This window comes from Aulonocara stuartgranti, assembly GCF_965226115.1.
Source record: "Aulonocara stuartgranti genome assembly, chromosome: 6".
Taxonomy (NCBI): domain Eukaryota; kingdom Metazoa; phylum Chordata; class Actinopteri; order Cichliformes; family Cichlidae; genus Aulonocara; species Aulonocara stuartgranti.
The window spans coordinates 39,014,618-39,039,254 of record NC_138944.1 but is presented as its reverse complement, the minus strand read 5'-3'; the positions used below and the strand labels follow the sequence as shown (position 1 = coordinate 39,039,254).

At 42.8% G+C, this 24,637-nt stretch overlaps 1 protein-coding gene across 1 annotated transcript in view; it reads right to left on the bottom strand.

The window, feature by feature from the left end:
- Positions 1-11,317: 11,317 nt before the first annotated feature.
- LOC309708432 (voltage-gated delayed rectifier potassium channel KCNH1) overlaps positions 11,318-24,637 on the bottom strand; it is a 106,810-nt gene continuing 93,490 nt past the window's right edge. Inside the window, exon 11 of the mRNA XM_082536483.1 lies at positions 11,318-16,554. Within this exon, the coding sequence (XP_082392609.1) occupies positions 15,715-16,554 (840 nt within the window). The 3' untranslated portion in view covers positions 11,318-15,714. The remainder of the gene's footprint in view (positions 16,555-24,637) is intronic.

Sequence of the window (24,637 nt, the reverse complement as noted above, 5' to 3'; positions counted from 1 at the left end):
GGGGGCTTGGGTCCTGGTTGGTGTGTTGCCGGGGTTGTGGGCGGGTGGGTGTATGGGGGCCCAGCCCTGGCGCAGAGTGCCGCCGGTGCATCGAGCCACCTGGGGGGCTCTTCGACTGGTGGGGGAGGTTGTTACATCTTGCAGGGGCTTTCCTCTCTTCAGGAACTCACTCTGCAGGAGGGGGAGATACAGGAGAGGTGGAGGAAGATCTCAGGCTGGGCGTCTATTGTCTTATGTAGTCTGGAAGATGAGTGGAGGAAGGGGTGGGTGCAGTTTTCTCTGTGGTGGGGTCAGGCGGCGCTGCTGTACTGGGCCCCGGTCCGGATGGGCCTGGGCCCCCTTTTCCCTGGTGGGTTGCAGAGTATGGGGTGCCTACTGGGGTCTGTCCCCTTCTGGCTGCCTTTGCCTCAATTTTGTCTCACAACTTAGACATTCACATTACTCACTATAGGATCTTGGGGGTGGGCACGCTACACGGACTCCAAATTACCATCAGGGTGTACACCTCACCCCTGGCGTCGTTGCCCACCCCTCAATTTTAAATACACGTAGACATTGAGGGCTAGCAGGAGGGGCTATGCGCTTACCTGCTGCTCTCTGGCAGGTAGCTCCATGCCCTCCTGGGTTTTAAATGCACCTTAGAACACACATGCATCAACAATACATATGAGCGGGTGGAGAGAGGTTTGGAGTCTTCACACACCCCCGTTCTCTGCGGCCTGCTGGAGCGGGGGGGCTAGGAGGAGGAGTTGGCTGTCCGACTGGGGTCTGGAATGTGGGGCCTCCCTGCTGCTGCTGCAGAGTCGGGGCAGTCTGCTTCTCTTCACCCCAGGGAAAAGGTTAACACTACCTGGGTCTGGGTGCAGTTTCCCCCTCCAGGGGCAAGGGTACCTAGACCCGGGGCTTAGAGTACGCTTGGGGAATGTGATCGTGTGTACAGCGTCTCTTCATGTCTGTCTCCACGTTGGGTGAGTGTTGAGTAATTGCATATGAGAGCATGAGGGTGGGAATGGATGTTTGCATCTGTGTGTGCCTGTTTGTCTGTGTCTATATGTCAGGTCGGGTATCAGACGCCACCTCTTTGGGGACATCCCAGGCCCTCCAAGGTATGGAGGCCTATCTCCCCCACCACTCCCCCTGCCAGTGGCAGACGCCCTCAGACATCGGTGCGTTGGTGGGTCTTTGTGTCCGGGGATGGGCGTCCAGGTGCACACCGGCTCACTCCTTGGTGGCTGCTTATCGGGGCCTAGAGCCTGGGGCTCGCTCGGGCCACTTCGGGGGTGGGGTGCCCTCGGCCTCTCGGCCTGGGGCTCGGTCACTCAGGCACAGCTGGCTGCCGGCGGAGCTCACGGGCGCGTCACTGCAACTCCCCCTGGCTTCTGCTCCGCGGCTGCTGAGTGAGCCCTCATCTGGGACTCTCCTCAGCTCTTTCTGGGACAGTGGCGCGGCTGCCCCTCTGTTGGTCTTCCTTGGTCTCTTGTGTTCTGGGGGCCTCTGGATGTCTGGAGTCTTGATCTCCTCCATACCTGCTTCATGCCCTGGTGGACGGGGCTGAGGCTCCCCCACACCCTCTAACAGATCATTACATGAAGCAACCTTTTAAATACATGCAAGTGTACACACGGGTGCTCACACACACAAATGACACCCTTTTTGGCTCCTACCTCAAAGCACACTGTGCGCTGTCGATCTTACGTGCTGCACAATAATGTTTAATATTTAGTATTTACCGTTATATTCCCATCTATCACAGGTGTCGAACTCCAGGCCTCGAGGGCCGGTGTCCTGCAGGTCTTAGATCTGTCCTTGATCCAACACAGCTGATTTAAAGGCTAAATGACCTCCTCAACATGTCTTGAAGTTCTCCAGAGGCCTGGTAATTAACTAATCATTTGATTCAGGTGTGTTGACCCAGGGTGAGACTTAAAATCTGCAGGCCCTCGAGGCCTGGAGTTCGACACCCCTGCCATATATCATTGTGATGTTGTTTATTCTATTGCTCTCGTTTTCTTCTGCTTGTTTTCTTTTTTCATTCTCAACAGGTGAAATTAAAAAAGTATCTACTGTTATCTACTGTTATTGTGATGGTGTTGTTTTTATTATGTTGCTCTTTGTTGTTTGTTTTCTCTTCTGGTTTTTTATCTCCATACAGGTGATCCAGGTGTTTTGTTTGTTTTTTTTCTTCCCCCCTTTCTCACCATCTCTTCTCCCCTCTATTTTTCTTTCTCTCCCTCTCTTTCATTCTTTCTCCTTGTCCTATCCCCCAATCATGTCTGTCCCGTCTTTAAAAAACGAAAATCAAATAAATACATAATTATAATAAAGGTCAATCAAATGGACCAATATGGCAAGGCCATGATGATCCACTTGGTAAGTAAATCCACTTGGCATCTTTCTTGGCCTTCAGACAACAATTCTGATGGCTAAAGATCCAAACGGGACAGGCAAAAAAAAAAAAAAAAAAAGCCACCGTGTTTATAAAAAATGCATCTCAGCTGCTCCGATACTCCTGACACATATGGGATCACTACAGGTTTTCGCTTAGGCAGCGGTTGTCCTTCTCTCCAGAAACCGTGGATTACTGCGGAAGTGCGTGCACTTCTAAGGACCCGAGACTCTGCCTTCAAAGAGGGAGAAAAGGTGGCGCTTAGAAGAGCGAGGGCTGAACTTTCTCGGGCCATCAGAGAGGCGAAGCGCGCACACGCCCAGAGAATCCACAACCACTTTAAGGACAGCGGCGACACACGACGCATGTGGCAGGGCTTACAAGCCATCGCTAACTACAGGACGACACCACCTGCCTGTGACAGTGACGGCTCCCTCCCAGATGTGCTTAACAACTTCTATGCTCGGTTCGACAGGCAGAACGACGTGGCGGCGAGGAAGACCACCCTTCCTCCGAACGACCAGGTCCTGTGTCTCACTACAGCTGAGGTGAGGAAAACTCTACGCAGAGTCAATCCACGTAAAGCTGCTGGACCAGACAACATCCCAGGCAGAGTGCTCAGAGAATGTGCTGATCAGCTGGCAAATGTTCTCACCGACATCTTCAACATCTCTCTGAGCAGTGCCGTTGTCCCCACGTGCTTCAAGGCCACCACCATCGTCCCCGTGCCCAAGAAGTCTTCTGTGTCCTGTCTCAATGACTACCGCCCTATCGCACTTACACCCACCATCATGAAGTGCTTCGAACGGCTCGTCATGAGACACATCAAGACCCTGCTGCCCCCCTCACTGGACCCAATGCAATTTGCATACCGCCATAACCGCTCAACGGACGACGCCATCTCCACTGCACTCCATCTTGCCCTGACACACTTGGACAAGAAGGACTCACACGTCCGAATGCTGTACATAGATTTCAGCTCAGCATTTAACACGATCATCCCCCAACAACTGATCGGAAAGCTGAGCCTGTTAGGCCTGAACACCTCCCTCTGCAACTGGATCCTGGACTTTCTGACCGGAAGGCCTCAGTCAGTACGGATCGGGAACTGCACCTCCAGCACCACCACACTGAGCACTGGGGCCCCACAAGGCTGTGTGCTCAGTCCTCTGCTGTTCACACTGCTGACTCATGACTGTGTAGCAACACACAGTTCAAATCACATCATTAAATTCGCTGATGACACGACCGTGGTGGGTCTCATTAGCAAGAACGACGAGTCAGCGTACAGAGAGGAAGTGCAGAGACTAACGGACTGGTGTAAGGACAACAACCTGTCTCTGAATGTTGACAAGACAAAAGAGATGGTTGTTGACTTTAGGAGGACACGAGGCGACCACTCACCGCTGAGCATCAACGGCTCCTCTGTGGAGATTGTCGACAGCACCAAATTCCTGGGCGTCCACCTGGAGAAGGACCTCGGCTGGTCCCTCAACACCAGCTCCCTGCACAAGAAAGCCCAACAGCGTCTCTTCTTTCTGAGAAGACTGAGAAAGGCCCGGCTTCCACCACCGATCCTGACAACCTTCTATAGAGGAACTATTGAGAGCATCCTGAGCGGCTGCATCACTGTCTGGTTTGGGAGCTGTGCCATATCAGACCGCAAGACCCTACAGCGGATAGTGGGAACAGCAGAGAAGATCATCGGGGTCTCTCTACCCTCTATTGAGGACATCTACACCACACGCTGCATTCGCAAAGCCACCAGCATTGTGGCTGATCGGACACACCCCTCTCACACACTCTTTACACTCCTGCCATCTGGAAAAAGGTACCGAAGCATTCGGGCACGCACATCCAGACTGTGCAACAGCTTTTTTCCACAAGCCATCCGTCTCCTCAGCAAAAAGGGACTGGCTGATAAACACGCACACACACACATACACTAACATTATCACTCAGCTTAACTCAAATACCTCAAAACATTGAGACTGGACTGACTAACCAACACAAAGCGCAAACACACTGACCTACACCACCAAACCATCGCACACACCAACCTGTAAATGCTCTTTTTGCACAATATTATTACTAGATATATTATATATATATTTTTTTTTGCACTAACTTGTCTTGTAGCACCTTGGTTCCTGGAGGAACGTTGTTTCGCCTCACTGTGTATTTTTAAACTGTATATGGTTGAAGTGACAATAAAGTTGAACTTGAACTTGAACTTGAACTTGATCAGCTGGAGCTTTCTTTGGTGCTTTCCCAGCTTTGACAAATGTCCAGCTGGGATAACCACATTTACTCAGGGCCTTCTTGATGTGATGTTCTTCCGCTTCCCTGTCTGCTGTGTCTGTTGGGATGTGTTCGCTCTGTGTTGTAGCATCCTGATGACACCCAGTTTATGCTCCAGTGGATGATGAGAGTCAAACCTTAAATACTGATCCGTATGTGTAGGTTTACGGTACACATCAGCTTTTAGATGTCCCCCATTACAGATGGAAATCTCAGAGTCTAAGAAGACTAACCTGCCATTTTTCATATCCTCACTGGTGAATTTGATGTGTCAATCCATGGAGTTAATGTGATCCGTGAAATGTGGTACATCCTGAGATTTGATTTTACCCTGGTGTCACCCTGAATCAATGGCTTGGTGGTGTTCCAGGGTAGGATAGCAAAGCCCTCTTTTCCACTTCTTCCATGTACAAATTGCCCACGATGGGTGAAACTGGGGAACCCATGGCACACCCATGTTTCTGCCTGTAGTACTGACCCTTGTATGTGAAGTAGGTGGAATTAAGACACAGTTCATAAGGAAACACATTTGGTCAGTGCTGAGAGTGGTCCTGTTGCTGAGGTTGGGGTCATCCTGTAATTTTTTATGGACTACCTCAGTGACTGGAACACAAGTGAAGAGAGATGTAACATTGTCCGAGACCATAGTTTCATCTGCCACCATAATGACACCTCTCACCTTCTCAACAAAATCCAACGTGTTCTGTTGCTATGTTCAGATGGTCAATTTTGGGGAGTTCAAAACCAGTTTTTTTAAGTAATGCTCAAGCGACATTGAACTGTCAAATATGACATCCAGTTTCCTGAGATTCAAAAGAACCCAAGAGCCCAAGAAGCTTGGTATCACCAAATGTCATCAGCATCACTCAGCTATCCTGTTTTCCCTGCTGCTTGGGACAATCTGCTGGCGAAAGCTCTCTGAGGCTACACTACTTTCAGCTGCACCGTCTAGTGGACCCTGGCTAGCTACAGGTTTTTCAAGGGTGTGGAGCCGGGTCTCCAATTCTTGTGTCTGTGAAGGTCCTCAGTCATCCAGGTCATAGTAGCCATAGGAGCTTGGAAAGAAAAGCATCTGGACTTCTTTAAATCCTCCATACATGGTAAGGGGCTTTCTTATGATGTCAGTGGCATCTTCTTTGCCCATCTTATTATCCCAGCAGGGGATCTGATGCCTGTCAGGGCATAGGTATTGTCCAGATCTTGTTCTTCCCATGACTCAGGACTTGGCTTCCTCTCTACACATATATGGTTGGTGCAGCCTCTTCGTGATTTCCTTTTGCCTACAATGATGCCGTTTGGTAGAATGATCCATTAGACTACACAGTCTACAGCAATGACATTTCAGTGTTGTCTCATTTTAATGTGACATTTGTTGTATTCTGTATCCATCTCTAATAATCGGCTGTTTACCACAGACCTTCAGAGAGCCCTGATGAAGGGTCTTAAGTTCCTGTTGATCTTGTACAGTTTTATGCATTCCAGGATCCACGTGTGAGACCCACAGGCTCAGCTTCACTGCTTTTCCTTGGAAATGTGGTGCCATTTACTGAGTGGGTCTTTGTTGTTTGACCTAGCTGGACTAAAATAAGAAAATCTACCTGTTAGCTGTAATGTTAGGGTTTGTAGAAGACTATGAATGAGGACTGTGCAGATGAGAGTCTGTGTAGGTCACCAGACTGACAAGTTGGAGTCTGACAGTAGGATTTCCCCCCCTCGGGCCGGGTCTACTGAGCTGCACAATCAGCTGGCAAACCACATGTTCGCAAGACACACTCAGAGCTGTTTTATGCAGTAACATAGTCTTGTTTAGCAAGCAGAACCAAGCAGTACACAACACAACAGTTTACTACATGCACATCAAACAACAAACATCACTATATTTCCTAACATCCATCAGCATGTTTGCAGGAAAAAAAATCTCAATGTTACACTCTTCCTCCCTTACATTTGGGCTTTGCTTCTCCTCATTTCTAATATCCAGTAACCGTGTCAGTGAGGTGATGTGAGAGAAAAAAAGGTCTCCAATATATATATATATATATATATATATATATATATATATCTTACAGTTCTTATCTTTCACTTTGTTTGTAGTTCAACAATTTGGACAAATAACCAACTGACCAATCCCATTCTCACCTATCGCTGTTTTTCTCTGAGTCAGAAATAGAAAATAGGGCAGCACCTTGAAAAGAAACACTCCTCACCGAAGTACCATCATAGCAAAGGATTTAGCATGCTTAAGACTCCAGCTTCCCATTCTTGACAATCAAGCAGCAGTTTGTCAATATAAGAGCTGTGCAGTACCATGAAGCACCTGCAACCTTTGTGTCTTTATATGAGTTGAGACCTGCTGGACACAATGGAAAAAAGGAAAAAAAAACCCCTCCCAATTGTTTTAACTTTGTGCTGCCCAAGCACACTGAAATCAGCCAAAGAGAAATCTAGCAACGTTCAGACCGAGAAGAGTCTTGCTGACACCATTGTTGTCGCCTGCTGGGCTCAATGTTAAATGTACCGAGGGTAACTGTTTGTGTTGTCCCCCCCAATCTTTAGTCTTCATCCATTTCATTGTCTTCATCTGATTATTTCTTGTTTAGCTTCTTTCTCTCTTCAAGTGCTCCTATAGGCTTCAGAAAGTGAGGGAAGTTGCATCTTTACTTTAAAATGAGTTATGTAAAGCCATCTAACTAAACATCTTCAGTACAAAACCTCTTGACTCATCTCAATCATTTTCTCCTTTTATTTGTTTAATCTTAAATTGTAAATTATTTTAATCCCTACCCAAGCCTACTACATCTTCCTCCTTCACAACAGCTGTTTTTTACTGCCTGGTTGCCAGCATACTTAAGAAATCAGAGGAACCAGTTAATATTCTCCTTGTTTGTCCAAGATGTAGCAGATAGCAATAGCAGCTCATTATTATCTGACAATAATCTGGCTGGGCAAATCATGAGCAGCAATGTCACAAAAGCTCCCTTCTGTCTGTTACAGCATGAAAAGAACCATTCATCTTAAAGAGAGAACTATTACTAAGTTGTTTAAAATTATAAGCAGATCTACAAGTTTACAGGACTGTCAAACCAGAACACATGCGTCAAATTCATCAGGAGTTCTCACTCTGAATCTCTTAAATAGTTTAAAAGTTAGCAGTTTTAAACTGCAGGAATCCCAGTCATTGTTATTCATATCCAAGCAGTTTCTTACCTAATCATTCAACCTAGCAGTATTCCCTACTTCTGCATTACAAACACAACAGAAATAAGTCCTTACCAGTTGACCCCACACATTTGTTAGGTTATGCCCCCGGCAGCCCTGCAGAGGTAGATATATGATCCCCACTGCAGTTTTTTCCTCACACACCAGAAGGTTCAGCCAGGATGCAAAAACAAGTCTGATAACAAACAGAAGGCCTTGACCTGTTCAGGTGGTGTGTATGTGTGTTGGGGTGGGGGACAGGGGGTAGTGGCATACACACACACACACACACACACACACACACACACACACACACACACACACACACACACACACACACACACACACCTCTGTAGGGGCAAAGGCGTACTTTAAAAAGGCGGGCCCACTCAGCAATTCTGACTGCAAATGGCAATGGGTGATCCCGAGCTCAGCTAGCCTGTTGACAAGTTAAGCCAAATATGCAGGTGAAATGCTGCCTTTCCTATTTTTAACCTGAAAATAAGTTTGAAGTAGCGATGGACTGAACTGAACTCTGCATTCATTCAACTGATTTCAATGCATTTGGAGAGTTTAAAAATGAAAACTGTTCAGCTTTTTCTGTGCTCTTTGTGGAATGTGACGGTTATCAGGGCCAGATACAGTAAAACTCCAGAAGAAATATCCACGCCGCTGGTAAGCTAAAGATGAAAGTAGTGAAATGTGAAACCAATTAAATTGCTTGTTTCAAATATTCGAAACATTTGACATCTAAGTATTTTTGCATTTAATTCCTAATTGCTTAAACAGATTGTTAAAGTTTAATGTCAAGATGACTACAATGACTATGTTATAAAATAAGTTTCACTAATTACTATGCGTTTAGGTAGCAGCCTGATTACTAAAGTTTTGAAGCAATAGCAATCCTGAGTTTAAAGAGTTCAAAAACACTCAAATTTAAGCTCACTAGAATGTTGTGCTGGAGACACTAAAGTATCTTTTTCAAACTATTGCCAGTGTGTACATTCTTATTTCCATATGAGTTATTGTGTTCGTGTTCATGTTCATCTAGCTAAAACACTTTTTCAAGTTAAAGTCAAAGAAAATGTCACCACTGTTAAGATTTCATCAGGGATTTATTATTTACTGCCAAATATTCTTACCAAAGCAACACATTTTAGACCTGCACTATTCAGTGTCTGTCTTAAAATTAAACAATAAACTTTAAATATATATTTTGGTACTGTGAAACTACTACTTTTATTTATACATCTTTTTATTTATCCATCCATCAGACCATCCATTTTCGTCTGCTTATCCAGGACCATATCATGGGGGCAGCAGCCTCAGCAGATAGGCTCAGACCTCCCTCTCCCCAGGCACCTGAGAAACATCACAGCAATCCCAGACCAGGCGAGATATATAAACTCACCAGCATGTCTTGAGTTGGAACACCACACAGGAGGCGCCCAGGTGGCATCCTTGTCATCCTTTATACATATAATAAGCTTATTTTCCAAGTGTCTAATTGATTTTTAAAATGTCCCTGGTCTAAGAAGAAGTAACCTGCAGGAAGTGGAAGCTGTTCATTTGTAGCCCTCTAGACCATGCTATGGCATGAGTATAATACAGAAAGGATGGAAAAACGGGAAGTTGGTTGTAGATGTATTTTTTTCTTCTCAGTCTGAGAGGATGACCCTCTTGTTTGTTCTCTGCTGCAGTGAGGAGGAGGATTGGCACTGCAATACAGATCATCAGTTGAGGAGGAGAAAGAGGAAAGTGGGAACAGGGAACAAGAGAGGGAGGGGGCTTTGCAGAAAGCTTTTTTTCAAGGGTGAGGTTATGGGGATCCCTGCTGGAATAGAAAAGATTCAGAAAAAAAAGATCCAGAAAAAGGAAAAGTAAGCAGAGCTTGGCCCAGAAACAAAGAGACAAGCTGGATGCGGATCTAAAGCAGGCTGTGATTTTATGTTGCAACTGATTTTATTAGTGACATTTCTGTTGTATTCAGGGATTATACATAATAATTATATATTCCACCCTGAGGAGTAGTCCGCTTTTCTCCCTGTTTAGACCTAGACCAAACAGTATTGTTAGCTGTTAATATAAAGACTTGCTTCTGACTTTATAACTTAAAGTTATTTTCTTATTTACATATGGCTTAATAATGATCCTTATTGCTGTTTTAGAGGAGCGGTGCTTCAAAGGATAGTTGCAGATTTCTGTCAGAATCTGCAGATTATACAGTACAAATAAAATGTTAACGTTTCTCCAATACTGTCTTCCCAACAGTTTCACTGACATCTACACGGGATGGCCAGGAAGCGTTTGCGATGTCTTATCGGGCACTTCTCCGACGCTGATAATTGGCGTCTGTCCTGTGTCAGTGACATAAAAGACAGATTTAATGCGACATGACCATTCAAACAGCAGTCTAAAACTTTTAAAACATCAGATATGCATCGGATTCAGTACCACATACAAAAGTGACCCAGATCGGATTTGAAAATATTGGATTTGTGCCGTTCACACTGTGATACCATGATCGGATGTGGGTCGCATAGGGTCATTTGATGCGCTTTCGCCTGCAGTGTGAACGTAGTCTAAGAGGCTCTAATGTAAGTATCCTGTTAATGCTGGTGGTGTCAGTTACACAGGAATGCATTTGTTACTTGGAAATTCTGACACCACTTCACATTTAAAGAAGAAAGGGATGGGCAAAATCTGACCGTGGGATGCATACTCTGTTTGCCAGCAACCAAGCTGCTCTCGGCATCAAAAGACTCCACCTCCAACCTAAAGAAACATCTGGGAGTAAGATGTTTTTTTAAAAACTAACGTTGACCACACATGAACAGGCCCTAAACACCATGGAGATGCGCATGCTCTGATGGAGCTTGGGAATTACAAGACGGGACCGTGTTACGAACAAAGACATACGGAAGCGAATAGGCGTAGCCCCAATTAAGGAAAAGATGCTTGAGTCCCGCCTGAGGTGTTATGGACACGTGATTCGAAACGATGAGAACTCTGTAGAAAAAACGGCTATGATGATCGACCCAGAAGGATGCACCTAACAGGTGGGACCAAATGTTTGGTCACACCTGGTAAGACCAAAGGTGGGGAAAAAAACAGCCAAAGGCTGGACAAAAATCCCATTGATTAAAATGAAAATGTTCATCAACGTCAGAAAAAAATTATTTTGCAAAGTGAATAATCAACAAAAATAAATTGTATTGAAACATTCAACACAATAACTCTTATACAGTTATCTATTTAAAGTTGGTTTTGTCTTTTTACCTTTAAAGACTTTAACTGAAATACATTAAGTCGCAACAAAAGGTTTCTACTTCTATCTGTGTCTGTTACTGTGAGCAACAACGTTCTTCTTCCAAAAAATACACAGCAAAGATACAAGTACAAGGTGTCTTGATGACATTTGATGTGATTTTATCAATATTCTTTGTGCTGATACAGTGTTAGTTCATAACAAGTGAAAAATGGAAACAGACCTAACAACAAACAAAACAAAATCTATCTATTTATTTATTGTTATGGTCGTCATGCACAGGTGACAGTCGCAACATATATGTGACTAACAGAAAATGGTAAAGTTTAGAGAAGAGGCTTCAGATATCCAGCCAGGTAACAAGTAACAGTAGTGAAGTAACAAGGCATTCAGCTAGATTTAAGCATTTCCTTTAGAAAAACACATTTCAGACACAAGCTTCATGCAGGGATGACAATCAAAATGCATCAGTGTTGATAGCAGTTTCCCCGCAGGACAACATGACCTTCACAACTTCACACAAATAACAACCAGTCTCTCCATAAACACAGCATATAGGACAATGGTTGCATATTATGACATATTATCACACTGAGAGAGGACACACCAGATACCAAGTTGGGATACATACATCTCAGGTTATTATTTAGACAAGTCAAGAGGTACATTTTTGACATTTTTTGAATGACACACTTTATTTTCTGTGCCTTTAAGTAATTCTTTATCAAATTTGTCATGAAGCCTGACATTTCAAATTTTACTGTAAAGTTTTCATTTAAAGTTTATAGTTGGCACAGTTTTAGTATTTTCTTCATGCTTGCAGACAACACAGAGCTTACATAATTTACATAATTTCCTAGGGATTAATAAAGTAGTCTGATGCTGATTAAAGTTGCAGAACAATATATGCATGATGCATTCTTTAATAAAGGCAATATGTCTATGTTGGTTCTCAATCATCCAGGTAATGGTAGTCTAGGCAGCGTGGAAAGAAAATTAAATAAGTCCAGTTGCTTTCTTTCCAAGCTAATAGAGACATTTAAATGATGTGAGGAAAAGTTCAGTGAATAAACACCTTCTACAGCTTAGTATGAAAGAATGTACCACATGTACATTCTGTTTTGTCAGTGGAGACCCTTGTTTACAATACAGACAATACAGTTTACAATTTATGTGGACACATGATGTAAAGCTTACACTTCAATTTGTTCAACTGCATGGTCCTGTGTGCTGGAAAGTCCATATTTCTTCAGATATTGGTCAAAATTTGTATAATTAAAAGTTAATTATAGAAATAATTTTACTAGGTAATAGGTGATAATAGGTGTCCCTACCTACCATAGTAATGTGCACATCTACCTAAGGTTTGGCCCATCTTTGGCCATATTAGGACTTTCACTAGCTTACAAACAGTAATTAATGAGAAAAAGAGATGAAATCCAAACTGGAAGCTGGCTCCATAGTTGAGGGGCATGAAAGCTGAAGGCTCTGCCTCCCATTCTACTTTTAAATACTCTAAGAACAACAAGTAAGCCCACAGTCTGAAAGCAAAGTGCTCTTGTGGAGTGGTATAATACTATAAGGCCATTAAGATAAGATGGGGCCTGATTATTCAAGACCTTGTATGTGGTGAAAAGGATTTTAAATTTGATTATGGATTTAACAGGCAACCAATGAAGAAAAGCCAATATAGGACAAATATGCTCTCTCTTTCTAATCACTTTAGGTACAGTTCCTTCAGCAGTTTGGATAAACTGAAGGGTTTTAAGGGAGTTTTTAGACATCCTGATACGAACGAATTACAGTAGTCCAGCCTAGAAATATTTTAGAGATATATTGTGCAAATGGAAGAATGCCGCTACATATTTGTTTAATTTGCGCATTGAAGGACGTATCCTGGTCAAAAATTACTCCAAGGTTCCTCACACACACACACACACACACACACACACACACACACACACACACACACATAGATATATAATTTTTGTATTTTTATATTTTTAATGTTTTTAAAGTTAAGCACTTCGATCAGTCCTTGACCTTCAACAACCATGACCTTCACCTTTAGCACAGTTTAGATGAAAAATCATTAGCGCATTAGTGTGTGTAACTTGGCTTCCTACAAGGAGGGATAGGGATTCTTATGAATTGTTAATGGATGATGGACACTTTGCAATGACATAAATTTTGTCTTTTGGCTAGATAATCTAAAATGTTATTGTGGCCTGGAATTTTTCACTGCTGTGAACACACCTTAATATTAGTGAATGAAAAAAAAAGAGAAAGAAAGAAAAAAAGAAACTAATGAGAGTTGATGAACTGCCCAAACAGAAGTAGTGGTCCAGAGGTGGTGGCTTAAAAGTATCAACAAGTTATGTTGACTGAAAACACAAAAGCTTTAACAGAAGTAAACCAGTCTTTGCTAAAGTAAGGTAAAGTAAAAGAATATCTGGCAAGTGATTTTTTTTTCATAGGAACTGTTTTAAATGACATATTAAATAGTAAATTTTAAAAAATCCAACAAAGATTTAGGGGCCTGAAGGAGGCACTAACTGACATACACATAAATATCTTATTCAATAGCTCTAGTAATCTAAATGAAGAAACATTATTTAAAATCTTTCTGTCAAAATGGTGTCAAATATGAATGAATGCAGCTTTAACTATTTGTGTGATATTAATTACATAAGACCTTAAATTTAATCCTCATTTTAACTTTTTAATATTTTGTACAGTATGTTATGTTATGTTATCTTATTCTATTCTATTTTTTTTTTAATTTTTACTGCTCTTAACTTGTGCTTTCTGCTGTGACCCAAAAATTTCCTACGTGTGGGACTCATAAAGGTTCATCTTATCTTACATGTGGATTGCGTTTTCTTTTTTAATTCGTTTTAAGGCCCCTTGCTGCTCGTGAGGGCATCTACTCATTTTAATAAATCCCTTGAAGCAGGTTGAGCAGGTTTTATGACATAAATGAAACTTCACCTTCAGAGTGTGAACTATCTAAAGACAACAGTTAGCATTTAGGCAGTAAAAGCCTAACTGTGTTACCATTCGGTGTCCAGTACCTCAGCTTCTTTACAAACAAATCAGTAGTTTAATAAGTGTACAATACTTGCCAAAACGTGGTTCTCTGCATGTATTTTAGAAACACATAGGATTCTACAAAAAGTCAAAGACAAAGATTATGACATAAGGTCAGTTAAAACAAGCTCAGAACAACAACATCATATACTTTATAAAAATCCTATCCTTATCTATTTTCTAGAATGAAAAAAGTAACCAGAAACAGAAAAGTTGCCTCCTACACCACCCTAAATACAAGCTACAGTGAGGGCCTTTCTAAGCAAAAGGGAAAAACAAAGTGTTCTATATTGACAATATGGTCAAGATAGCACCAGCATTAGCAAGTTGGCTCTGATCATCTCGTTATAGTAAAAGCTTACCAAGTTAACTTTTGTGGCCCTTGCTTTAAATATGATAGCTGTCTAGAGTATTCTGTACCACTTCACTTTTTTTTGTCTAATTTGCATCTTGAAGTCACCTCACATGCCACAGGTAAAACTACAGCCTTGTGATGCACAAACAATATGTATTCAGATTATTAGTAGGTGGGAATAGGGTGGGAATAAAAAAACGCTTAGGTTTATGTGTGTCAAAGTCAATAATCAAGAGAAGACTTCACCAGTGTGAATACAGAGGGTTCACCACAAGATGTAAACCATTGGTGGGCCCCAAAAACAGGAAGGCCAGATTAGATTTTGCCAAACACCCTCTAAAAATCCTTCACAGTTCTGGAACAACAACATCCTATGGACAGATGACACCAAGATCAAGGAACTGCTCATGATCCTAAGCATACCACCTCATCAGTGAAGCATGGTGGTGGTAGTGTCATGGCGTGGGCATGTATGGCTGCCAGTGGAATGCGTTCTCTTGTATTTGATGATGTGACTGTTGACAAAAGCAGCACAGGTTAAAATATGCCATGCATTTCACTTGCTGAAGACAAAACTGAAGGGAAAATGCCCCAAGAACAAGCAGGAACTGAAGACGGTTGCAGTAGAGGCCTGGCAGAGCATCACCGGAGATGAAACCCAGCGTTTGGTGATGTCTATGTGTGTGCTGTATTTGACTGCAAAGGATTTGCAACCAAGAATTAAAACGTGAAAGTTTGATCTATGATTCTTATTCTGTCCCATTACTTTTGGGAGGCACATATGCAAACCGTTCACCTGATTTGGATATAAATACCCTCAAATAAAAGTTGACAGTCTGCAGTTAAAGCACATCTTGCTCGTATCATTCCATTGAAATCCATTGTGGTGGTGTATAGAGCCAGAAATGTTAGAATTGTGTCGGTGTCCCAATATTTATGGACCTGACTATCTCAAAAAGAAACGTAATGCTGAAAACATAAAAGGTGCTTTTGCTGTCTTTATGTCCCAGGTATCATATGGTATATGATACCATACAGACAGCATAGGATGAGTATGCTGAGTATGATATGACAATGATGAATCATCATTAACCACAATTATCCGAGCCATCTAATTTAATTGAAGCTGTCCTTATCAGAGTCAGGAGATGGTGGCCGAGAGAACTCGAAAAAGGACCCAGATGATTTCCTTGATTTAAGAAGTCGTAGCACCTCTGTAAGCTGTGTCTCCAGCACTGTCATGCGACTGTTCAGATTTCTGATGTCTCCTTTTAATTCTTGTTTGAACTCGAGGATAGACGCTTGCACACTCTGCTCTGGTATTGGACAAAAGACCCTCTTTTCATCAGACTGGACTGGGCTTCGCTCCTGTGGTGTTCTGACACTGCCAACATTATCTAAGCGGAGATCGCTCTTTGTGATGCCACTGTCACATGAATCTGTTTTCCTTAGAGACACCTCGTTGTGACACTTAGTTCTATCAGTCAGCATTTCCATGGACTCAGCCTTGGAGACACTGCTCCACGACTCAGCTTTCACAACTGACTCTTTGAAACGTCCCCACCCTTTAGCTTTGGGTGGCTCTGCAGATTTGCAACCAGTTAGGCTGCCATTTTGGATGCCGGGAACATGAAACATGGCTTGGCTGGATGCCCTGGATGATGAAGATGTGGAGGAACTGGTGGTTGCAGTTTGGTTCTCAGTTACTATGACAATACTAGTAGAGGCAAGCCTCTCTGGACCTCTGGATGGCTCCAGGTGAATAACACCTTTCTCGACATCACCAGTGGCCTGACTACCCCGCTCAGCAGCGAGACGGGCTTCCTTCTGCTGCCGGAAACGCTGAAAGAGTCGTCGAACTGGGTGGTCTGGTGGGAGGTTGAGAGGAGCCTCATTCTTCCTTTTCAGCATCTCTTCCTCTTCACGTTTCACATCACTGATCTTCCGAAAGACAATCTGTTAAGAGATAGACCATAGTTATTGCAGCTCAAAGAATCAGTACTGTGGTACTGATACTGATGAATCTTCTTTGTTAGCTTTCCTATCTGGCTTTAAAGGTACTTTATTTATAACGATTTTCCAGTCTTACTGACCACCTAAACCATTTAAATGACACATAAATTCACTCCACTCCCACATCTAAAACACTTACACTGCCACTTTATGCTGCAGTTACTGTGTTGTTTTAACCTATAATGTGTTTAAATTCTTTAGACTTTTCTACTATTATTTATTTATTTATTTATTTTTAGAAATGTAATGGGCAGTAGACTTACCCATTTTCTTTATTTTGCTATTTTCTTGGTTATATTTTGCCAACGAACTGTTTTATACAAGGCAGCTTATAGCTAGAATTGTAAACTCGTTGACTCATTGGGTTGTCTAGAATGATTACTGAACTGAAGCCAGATGACGAAAAGATATCCCGGGTATAGCAAACTTGTTTTATTGTACAGGCCCCATGTATTAAACTGGGAAATTTATTAAAATTCCCCAAGAATTTAGGCTTGTCTTCATACAGTTTTCTTGTCAATGAACAGGAAATGTAAATTATTGAATAGCCTATTTAATATCAGCTTTTGTTATCAACACAAAAAGAAAATTTGTGTTTGGTCAATTATTTATTTGCTGTAACAATGCTTCTTTGTAATAAATTTATTTCCTCTTAAATGATGCCACAGTTGTTGGAAAATGCATTTGTGGCTTCAGCTGCAGAGTTGAAAAATAAAAAAAACCTTGCAAAATATTTTCTGCCAGTGCCACAACAGACTGATCTGTTCGATTATTCTCTCAAACATAAGGATTGTGAAAAGTTACATTCAAGCTGTCAAAGATCACTCAGGTAGGAAGGATGTGTACCAAAGTTCAGTGCATATTAACACTGAATTCAAATGAAGATTCCACAGGGCAGGATTATCTACAAATGGTATTCCAGTTCAGTTTGTGTCTTTGTCCCATAAACAGAGACATACACACAGAGAAAGAGGAGATAGAGAGCACTAAAGGAGAAAGAGCCAGAGAGAAAGTGGTGAGCTGACACAGAGAGGACCATAACAGTATCTACCCCCACCAACAGGACCAGGAGACTGCCAGTGACCCACTGACCTTGTGAGAATGTTGGGATGTCTACAGTACGGTGTACATTTTAGGACATCCTCAGGTCTCAGGAAAAAAGCTGTCAGGTCTCAGACAAAAAGTCATCAGGTGTCAGGTCTCAGAAATCAGGTCTCAGAAGTCAGGAGTCAAGTCTCAGAAATCACATGTCAGGAGTCAGGTCTCAGGAATCAAAAGTCAGGTGTCAGGTCTCAGAACACAAGCTATCAGACAGAGAGAAGCCTCCTTCAGGTGGCACTTTTGTCAGGTCCCAGCCAATGACTGTAGAAAACATGGACGACACTACAGCACTTACTCCCATTGCATAAAAATGAAGCCAAAATATCCCGCTTGTAGACGCTGCCATGTTGCACTTTTGGAGCCAGAGTCTGCACAGTAGCGACTTGAGGTGGAGCGCCTGCGTGACGCTCCCGTCCACACACCTGCTGGATGTGACCACGAACAAGTCCCCTACACTTTTTACGTAGCCCGGCTGCTCCAGTTTATCTGCTGATGGGTTTACCGTGACTGACGACTCGTCCAATTAAGGTAAATACAACCATGTCACTATTATCAAAAAACCACACAGCTTATCATCTTATAGTTTTACAGCATCTAAAATCACTCTGTTGTTAATTCGTGTGCTAGATTAGCCGCTAGAATATACAATGTGTTGGAGGCTTGTTGCTAGCTAGTTAGCGATGCTACACACCTGTTACTCTGCAATAGTCTGCAAAGTGATTCAGCACTCCTTAGTTTTTGTTATCCAGTTTTAGACAGAGATTAGATCAGCTGCCCAATCCACAGAGGCCCAGGGTTACTGTTAATATTAAAAATGTAATGCTGTCCTTTGAGATTTTAACATAAGACTGAAGATTTAAACACTTTTAGACCAATTACACTGACAGAGCACTCCACAGCCTGCTAACATGGAAACCTTAAATACTACACTCTGATGAGTACAAGTGTATATAAAACTGCTTCATAATTCGATTAATATCCGTTGTTTTATAATGCTTGACATGTTTATTATCAAACAGTGATGGTATAACGTTTGTATCTGTCCTGCCTTTTGCTATTTTTGCTAAGAGACGGCCAGGTTTGTTCCCAGATTCATAATTTATGCTTATCAAAGAAAATTGCTGCCTTTGCTCTTTTAGTCAGTAATTGATTTAAAGCTGAGCGGGCTGCTTCTAACTTCTTAAGTATAGTTTTGGACCTTTTAAACTGCACTTCTAGTTTTTGTATTATGTGCTCTAAACCAAGTTGTTCTTTCATTGAAGCCTTTTTCTGCGCTGTGGTGTATGAGATAATACTACCCCTAAGATAGGCTTTAGCGGTTTCCCACAACAAAGATGGGCTTACATCTTCCGTTTTATTAGTGGTCATAAAAACATTCCACTCTTTAGTGATATACTCAATAAATAAGGATTCATCCTCCATCGGCGGGAATATGGCTCAAAATAAGGTGGGTGAATATTTATACTTACTACTGAATGATCAGATAATGGACAAGACCTTATTGAGCACTCTTCCATCCTATCCAACACCGTCCTGGATGACAAGAGCAAATCTATTCTTGAGAAACTCTGATGGGGGCAAGAAAAAAAAGTGAAATCCCTATCTGTGGGGTGAGCTACTCGCCAGGAATCAAAAATTTCTAGATCAGAACAAAACTCTATCAGTCTAATGCTTTTTGGTGACAATTCACCCCCTGGTGGAGATTTATCAACCCTAGGATCAGGAACACAATTAAAATCACCTCCCAAAATCAAATATGGAGAAGCTATGGCTGAAACATGGGTTAAGAGATTGGGAAAAAAAGAGACATCTTCTGAATCTGGACCATAAACACATCCTATGAAAATAGATTCTCTAAATAAGAAACCAGATATAAGAATGTAGCGTCCTTCCTTATCTTTTATGACTTTTTCTATGGTTAGAGGCAGATTACGATGGATAAGGATGGCGGCTACTCTACTTTTTGTATCATAGGATGAGTAAAAAACCAACCCAACGTGTTCCAAATCATTTAAATGAGTTTCTGACAGTAAGGCAATTTGTGTTTTTCCTTCTTCAAAAATGAAATATTTTTTTGTCTTTTAACAACATTATTCAGCCGTTTAACATTTAAAGAAATTATTTTAAGATCAGTCATATCAGCTCAGCTTTTTTTTTTGTTATAATTTTTTTCCCCTCTCTATTATAACATGATGTGTGGGAAACCATTTCTCGGAGTGCGCTACTGCAAATAAGCAAACTGATGTTTCCATAAAAGGGAATGTGGGTAATTTTAGATGCATTATATAGACACAAACACGAAAAAATAAATAAATAAATAAACAACAGAAACAATAGCCACGCATATTAATGATAAAAAAGGAGAAAGACAACCCCTAAAACCCCCCCTTCCCCCCCCCCCCCCCCCCCCCAAAAAAAAAAAACGATCCTGCGATCCATCAAAAAAGAAAACTGGGTCCCGTGAAACCGAGCAAGAGTCACTGACAGAGAGGCAAAAAGAAAAGAAAAGAGAAACAAAAATTCCCCTCCAAACTCCCGCATGCCACCGAAAAAGCCAGCCAACCTCATTTATATTTCTTTTTTTTTTTTTTCTTTTTTTTTGCCTGTCCCGTTTGGTTCTTTTGCCCTCAGAATTGTTGTCTAAAGGCAAACAAAGATGCCCAACGGATTTACTTTACCAAATTGACCATCCCAGCCTTGCCGTAATGGTCCATTTGATTCACCTTTTATTGTTTATTTTATTTTCACTTACTGAATACGGGACAGACTTGACTGGGGGAAAGAAGGGGAGAAAGAAAGAGGGAAAGAGAAACAGCTGAGAAGAGGGACGGGGGAGAAGGGCAAAAAACATAAACCAACAGAACGGGCAGAGAAAAAAAATGCATCTATCGATCACCTGGATCACCTGCTGAGAAAGAAAAAAGAAAACAAGCAGAAGAGAATAAGAGTAATAGAATAAACAACATCACAATGATATATGGGAATATGACAGTAAATACTAAATATTAAACATTATTGTGCAGCACATAAGATCAACAGAACACAGTGTGCTTTGAGGTAGGAGCCAAAAAGGGTGTAGTTTGTGGGTGTGATCACCCGTGTGTACACCTGTGAGCATGGACGCGCTTGTTTTTTTAAAAGGTTCCTTCATGTAATGATCTGCTAGAGGGTGTGGGGGGGCCACAGCCCCGTCCTCCAGGGCATGAAGCAGGTATGGAGGAGATCAAAACTCCAGACATCCAGAGGCCCCCAGAACACAAGAGACCAAGGAAGACCAACAGAGGGGCAGCCGCGCCACTGTCCCAGAAAGAGCTGAGGAGAGTCCCAGATGAGGGCTCACTCAGCAGCCGCGGAGCAGAAGCCAGGGGGAGTTGCAGTGACGCGCCCGTGAGCTCCGCCGGCAGCCAGCCGTGCCTGAGTGACCGAGCCCCAGGCCGAGAGGCCGGGGGCACCCCACCTCCGAAGTGGCCCGAGCGAGCCCCAGGCTCCAGGCCCCGATAAGCGGCCACCAAGGAGTGAGCTGGTGTGCACCTGGACGCCCATCCCCAGACACAAAGAACCACCAACGCACCGATGTCTGAGGGCGTCTGTCACTGGCAGGGGAAGTGGTGGTGGGGGGAGATAGGCCTCCAAACCTTGGAGGGCCTGAGATGTCCCCAGAGAGGTGGCGTCTGATACCCGACCTGACATATAGACACAGACATACAGGCACACACATATACAAACATCCATTCCCCCCCTCATGCTCTCATATACACTTACTCCACCACTCAACCAACGTAGAGACAGACATAAAGAGACGCTGTACACACGATCACACTCCCAAAGCGTACTCTACAAACCGGGTCTAGGTACCCTTGCCCCTGGAGGGGGGAACTGCACCCAGACCCAGGTGGTGTTACCCTTTTCCCTGCGGTGGGGGGAGGCAGACCGCCCCGACTCCGCAGCAGCAGGAAGGCCCCATACTCCAGACCGCAGTCGGACGGCCAACTCCTCCTCCTAGCCCCCCCACTCCAGCAGGTCGCAGAGAACGGGGGTGAGAGAAGACTCCAAACCTCCCTCCACCCGCTCATTGTAGTGTTGATGCATGTGTGTTCTAAGGTGCATTTAAAACCCAGGAGGGCATGGAGCTACCTGCCAGAGAGCAGCAGGTAAGCACATAGCCCCTCCTGCTAGCCCTCAATGTCTACGTGTATTTAAAATTGAGAGGTGGGCAACGACGCCAGGGGTGAGGTGTACACCCTGATGGTACTTTGGATTCCGTGTATCGTGCCCACCCCCAAGATCCTATATGTATGTGTAATGAGAGTGTGAGTAATGTGAATGTCTAAGTTGTGGGATAAAATTGAGGCAGAGGCAGCCAGAAGGGGACAGAGGGGGGGGGGGGGGGGGGCGCCTCCTCTGCACCCTGGTGACATACCCCTACTCCAAGGTCCTGCATGTGTGGGTGGTTGTGGTGGAGCGGAAGAGGGCGAAGGAAGGGAGGGGCAAGTGACCCCTCCCTGGGGCCAGCTCCCCCGCTGTCCCCAGTAGGCACCCCCATACTCCACGGCCCGCCAGGGAAAGGGGGCCCAGGCCCATCCAGACCGGGGCCCAGTGCAGCAGCGCCTCCCGGCCCCACAGATCCCGGGACAGTCCACCTCATTTATATTTCTAAGTTGAACTCGTTTTACTTTATAAAGTCCGTAAGAAAAGACAAATAAGAAAGGAGGGGACAATTGAGTCATTCCTTAATAAATGTAGAACTTCCAGTTCCAATACACCGTAGCCTGGGCTGGGTATCCTTAAATTAAGAGTATGTCTAATATAAGTGCCGTAATAGAACTAATCATATTCAATCAATTGCTGTTGGTGTACTTCAATTTAACTCAAATTGTGTACTAATAGAGATGGGAAGATGCGGGAATTTCTAGAGAAGGTGCCTGTTGTATCGTTATCAGAAAGTCACAGGAAAGAGTTAAATAACCCTGTGACAGACGAGGAAGTGCGACTTGCTATTAACTCCCTTAAAGGAGGAAAAGCACCAGGGCCTGATGGTTTCTGCCCAGAGTTTTATAAAACACTAAGTCATCTTCTTGCAGGACCATTGACTGATATGTTTTTAGACTCTTTTAAGAATGAACAATTGCCCTCAACACTTAGACAGGCTAATATTTTGTTAATTTTAAAGAAAAATAAATCACCAGATAGGTGTGAATCATACAGACATACAGCCTCATCAATGTCGATGCTAAATTACCCTCCAAGCTATTAGTAAGGAGGCTTGAGGGCATTCTCCCACTGCTTATAAACCCTGATCAAACAGGCTTTATCCAAAATCGTTTCTCATCTACAAATATTAGACGACTATTAAATATTATACAATACTCGAATCAGACAAATTATAAAGCCTATGTTATATCTTTAGATGCCGAAAAGGCATTTGCCAGAATCGAGTGGACATATTTATTTAATGTATTAGAAAGATTTGGCTTAGGTGAGGGTTTTATTGCATGGATTAAAACTATCTACTGTATAGGAATTTCTTTTACTTACGTATTAATCACATTATTTTATTGTATAATGCCTTGGTGCCACTGGATTTTAACATGTCTGACACTCATACTGAAAGACAAATGGCGGGGGTCTAGCAAGGAAGCAGACAACTCCACAGGAAGAGTCTTTTGTCTCTTCGAGGACTCTGGGAGGTAGCAAGGGAGTCTGAACCTTAAGGTGTGAAACAGCTGTGTACTGCCTTTTGTTCCTGGAGAAGGTATTTAACTGAGAGCCATGCTAGGCTCAGGGAGACTCTGCTGACCGTCTGTCCCGCGGACATGCAGGGACTTCATCAAGCTTGGTTGTCTGTTGTCTTTGTGTGTTTTGATTAAAGAATGTTAGCTACCGCTCACCGCTTGTCTGCAGGCTTTATTTAAATGGAAAACTTCCACAACACTACAAACTTCCAGAAGCTTGTGTCATAACTAATGGTGTACAATCATCAGCGTTTCCACTGCAAAGAGGTACGAGGCAAGGCTGTCCCCTGTCCCCTTACCTCTTTGCATTAGCACTTGAACCTCTAGCTGACACCATTCGCCAGCACCGAGATGTGCATGGTATAACAGTGGGTGGAACAAATCATAAGATAGCATTGTATCCTGACGATATTTTGCTGTTCTTATCAAAACCAGAACAATCAACACCAGCTATTATGTCTACTATACATGAGTTCAGCTCATTCTCTGGTTACAGAATTAATTTTGGGAAATCAGAAGTCATGGGTGATCAGATTAACTCTTTGCCAGATATTTCTAATCCCTTTCAATGGTCCCCCAGCGGCTTTACATACCTTGGGCTAAACATTCCACCAGTTCTTAAAGATTTATGGAAACTGAACTTATCACCAGTTATAATAAAAATCAAAAAAAGATTTAGATAGATGGCAAAAATTGCCGCTTTCTCTTATGGGGCGTGTGAACTTAATCAAAATGAGTATTCTCCTGCGTTTATTTATATCCCCTACAAATGCTACCTTTACTGATCACTCAGAAAGTTTCTTGTGATATAGAAAAAGCCTTTTCAAAATTTATCTGGCGTGGCAAGAAACCTAGATTAAGGATTGGAACTCTACAACTGCCTATAGATAGGGGAGGCTTAGCCTTACCAAATTAAATTTTTTATAATTGGGCATGTCGTAGCCGTGTCTTATGGGAGTGGCTACATGCTTATCTAAATTCTCACTCTCACCTAGACTCTTGGTCCACTTTACCTTATTCCCTTTGGAGCATAGCTGTCTGTGACAAAAAAACAATATTACAAATGGGGATTAAGAATAACCCAATCATTTATAGATGCTTTTCATTCTTAAAGTCTTATATGTTGAATTGAACTATGTGATCTGTTCAAAGCCTCCCAGTCAGTGCTGTTCAAAGGTGATCATTTAGGACTT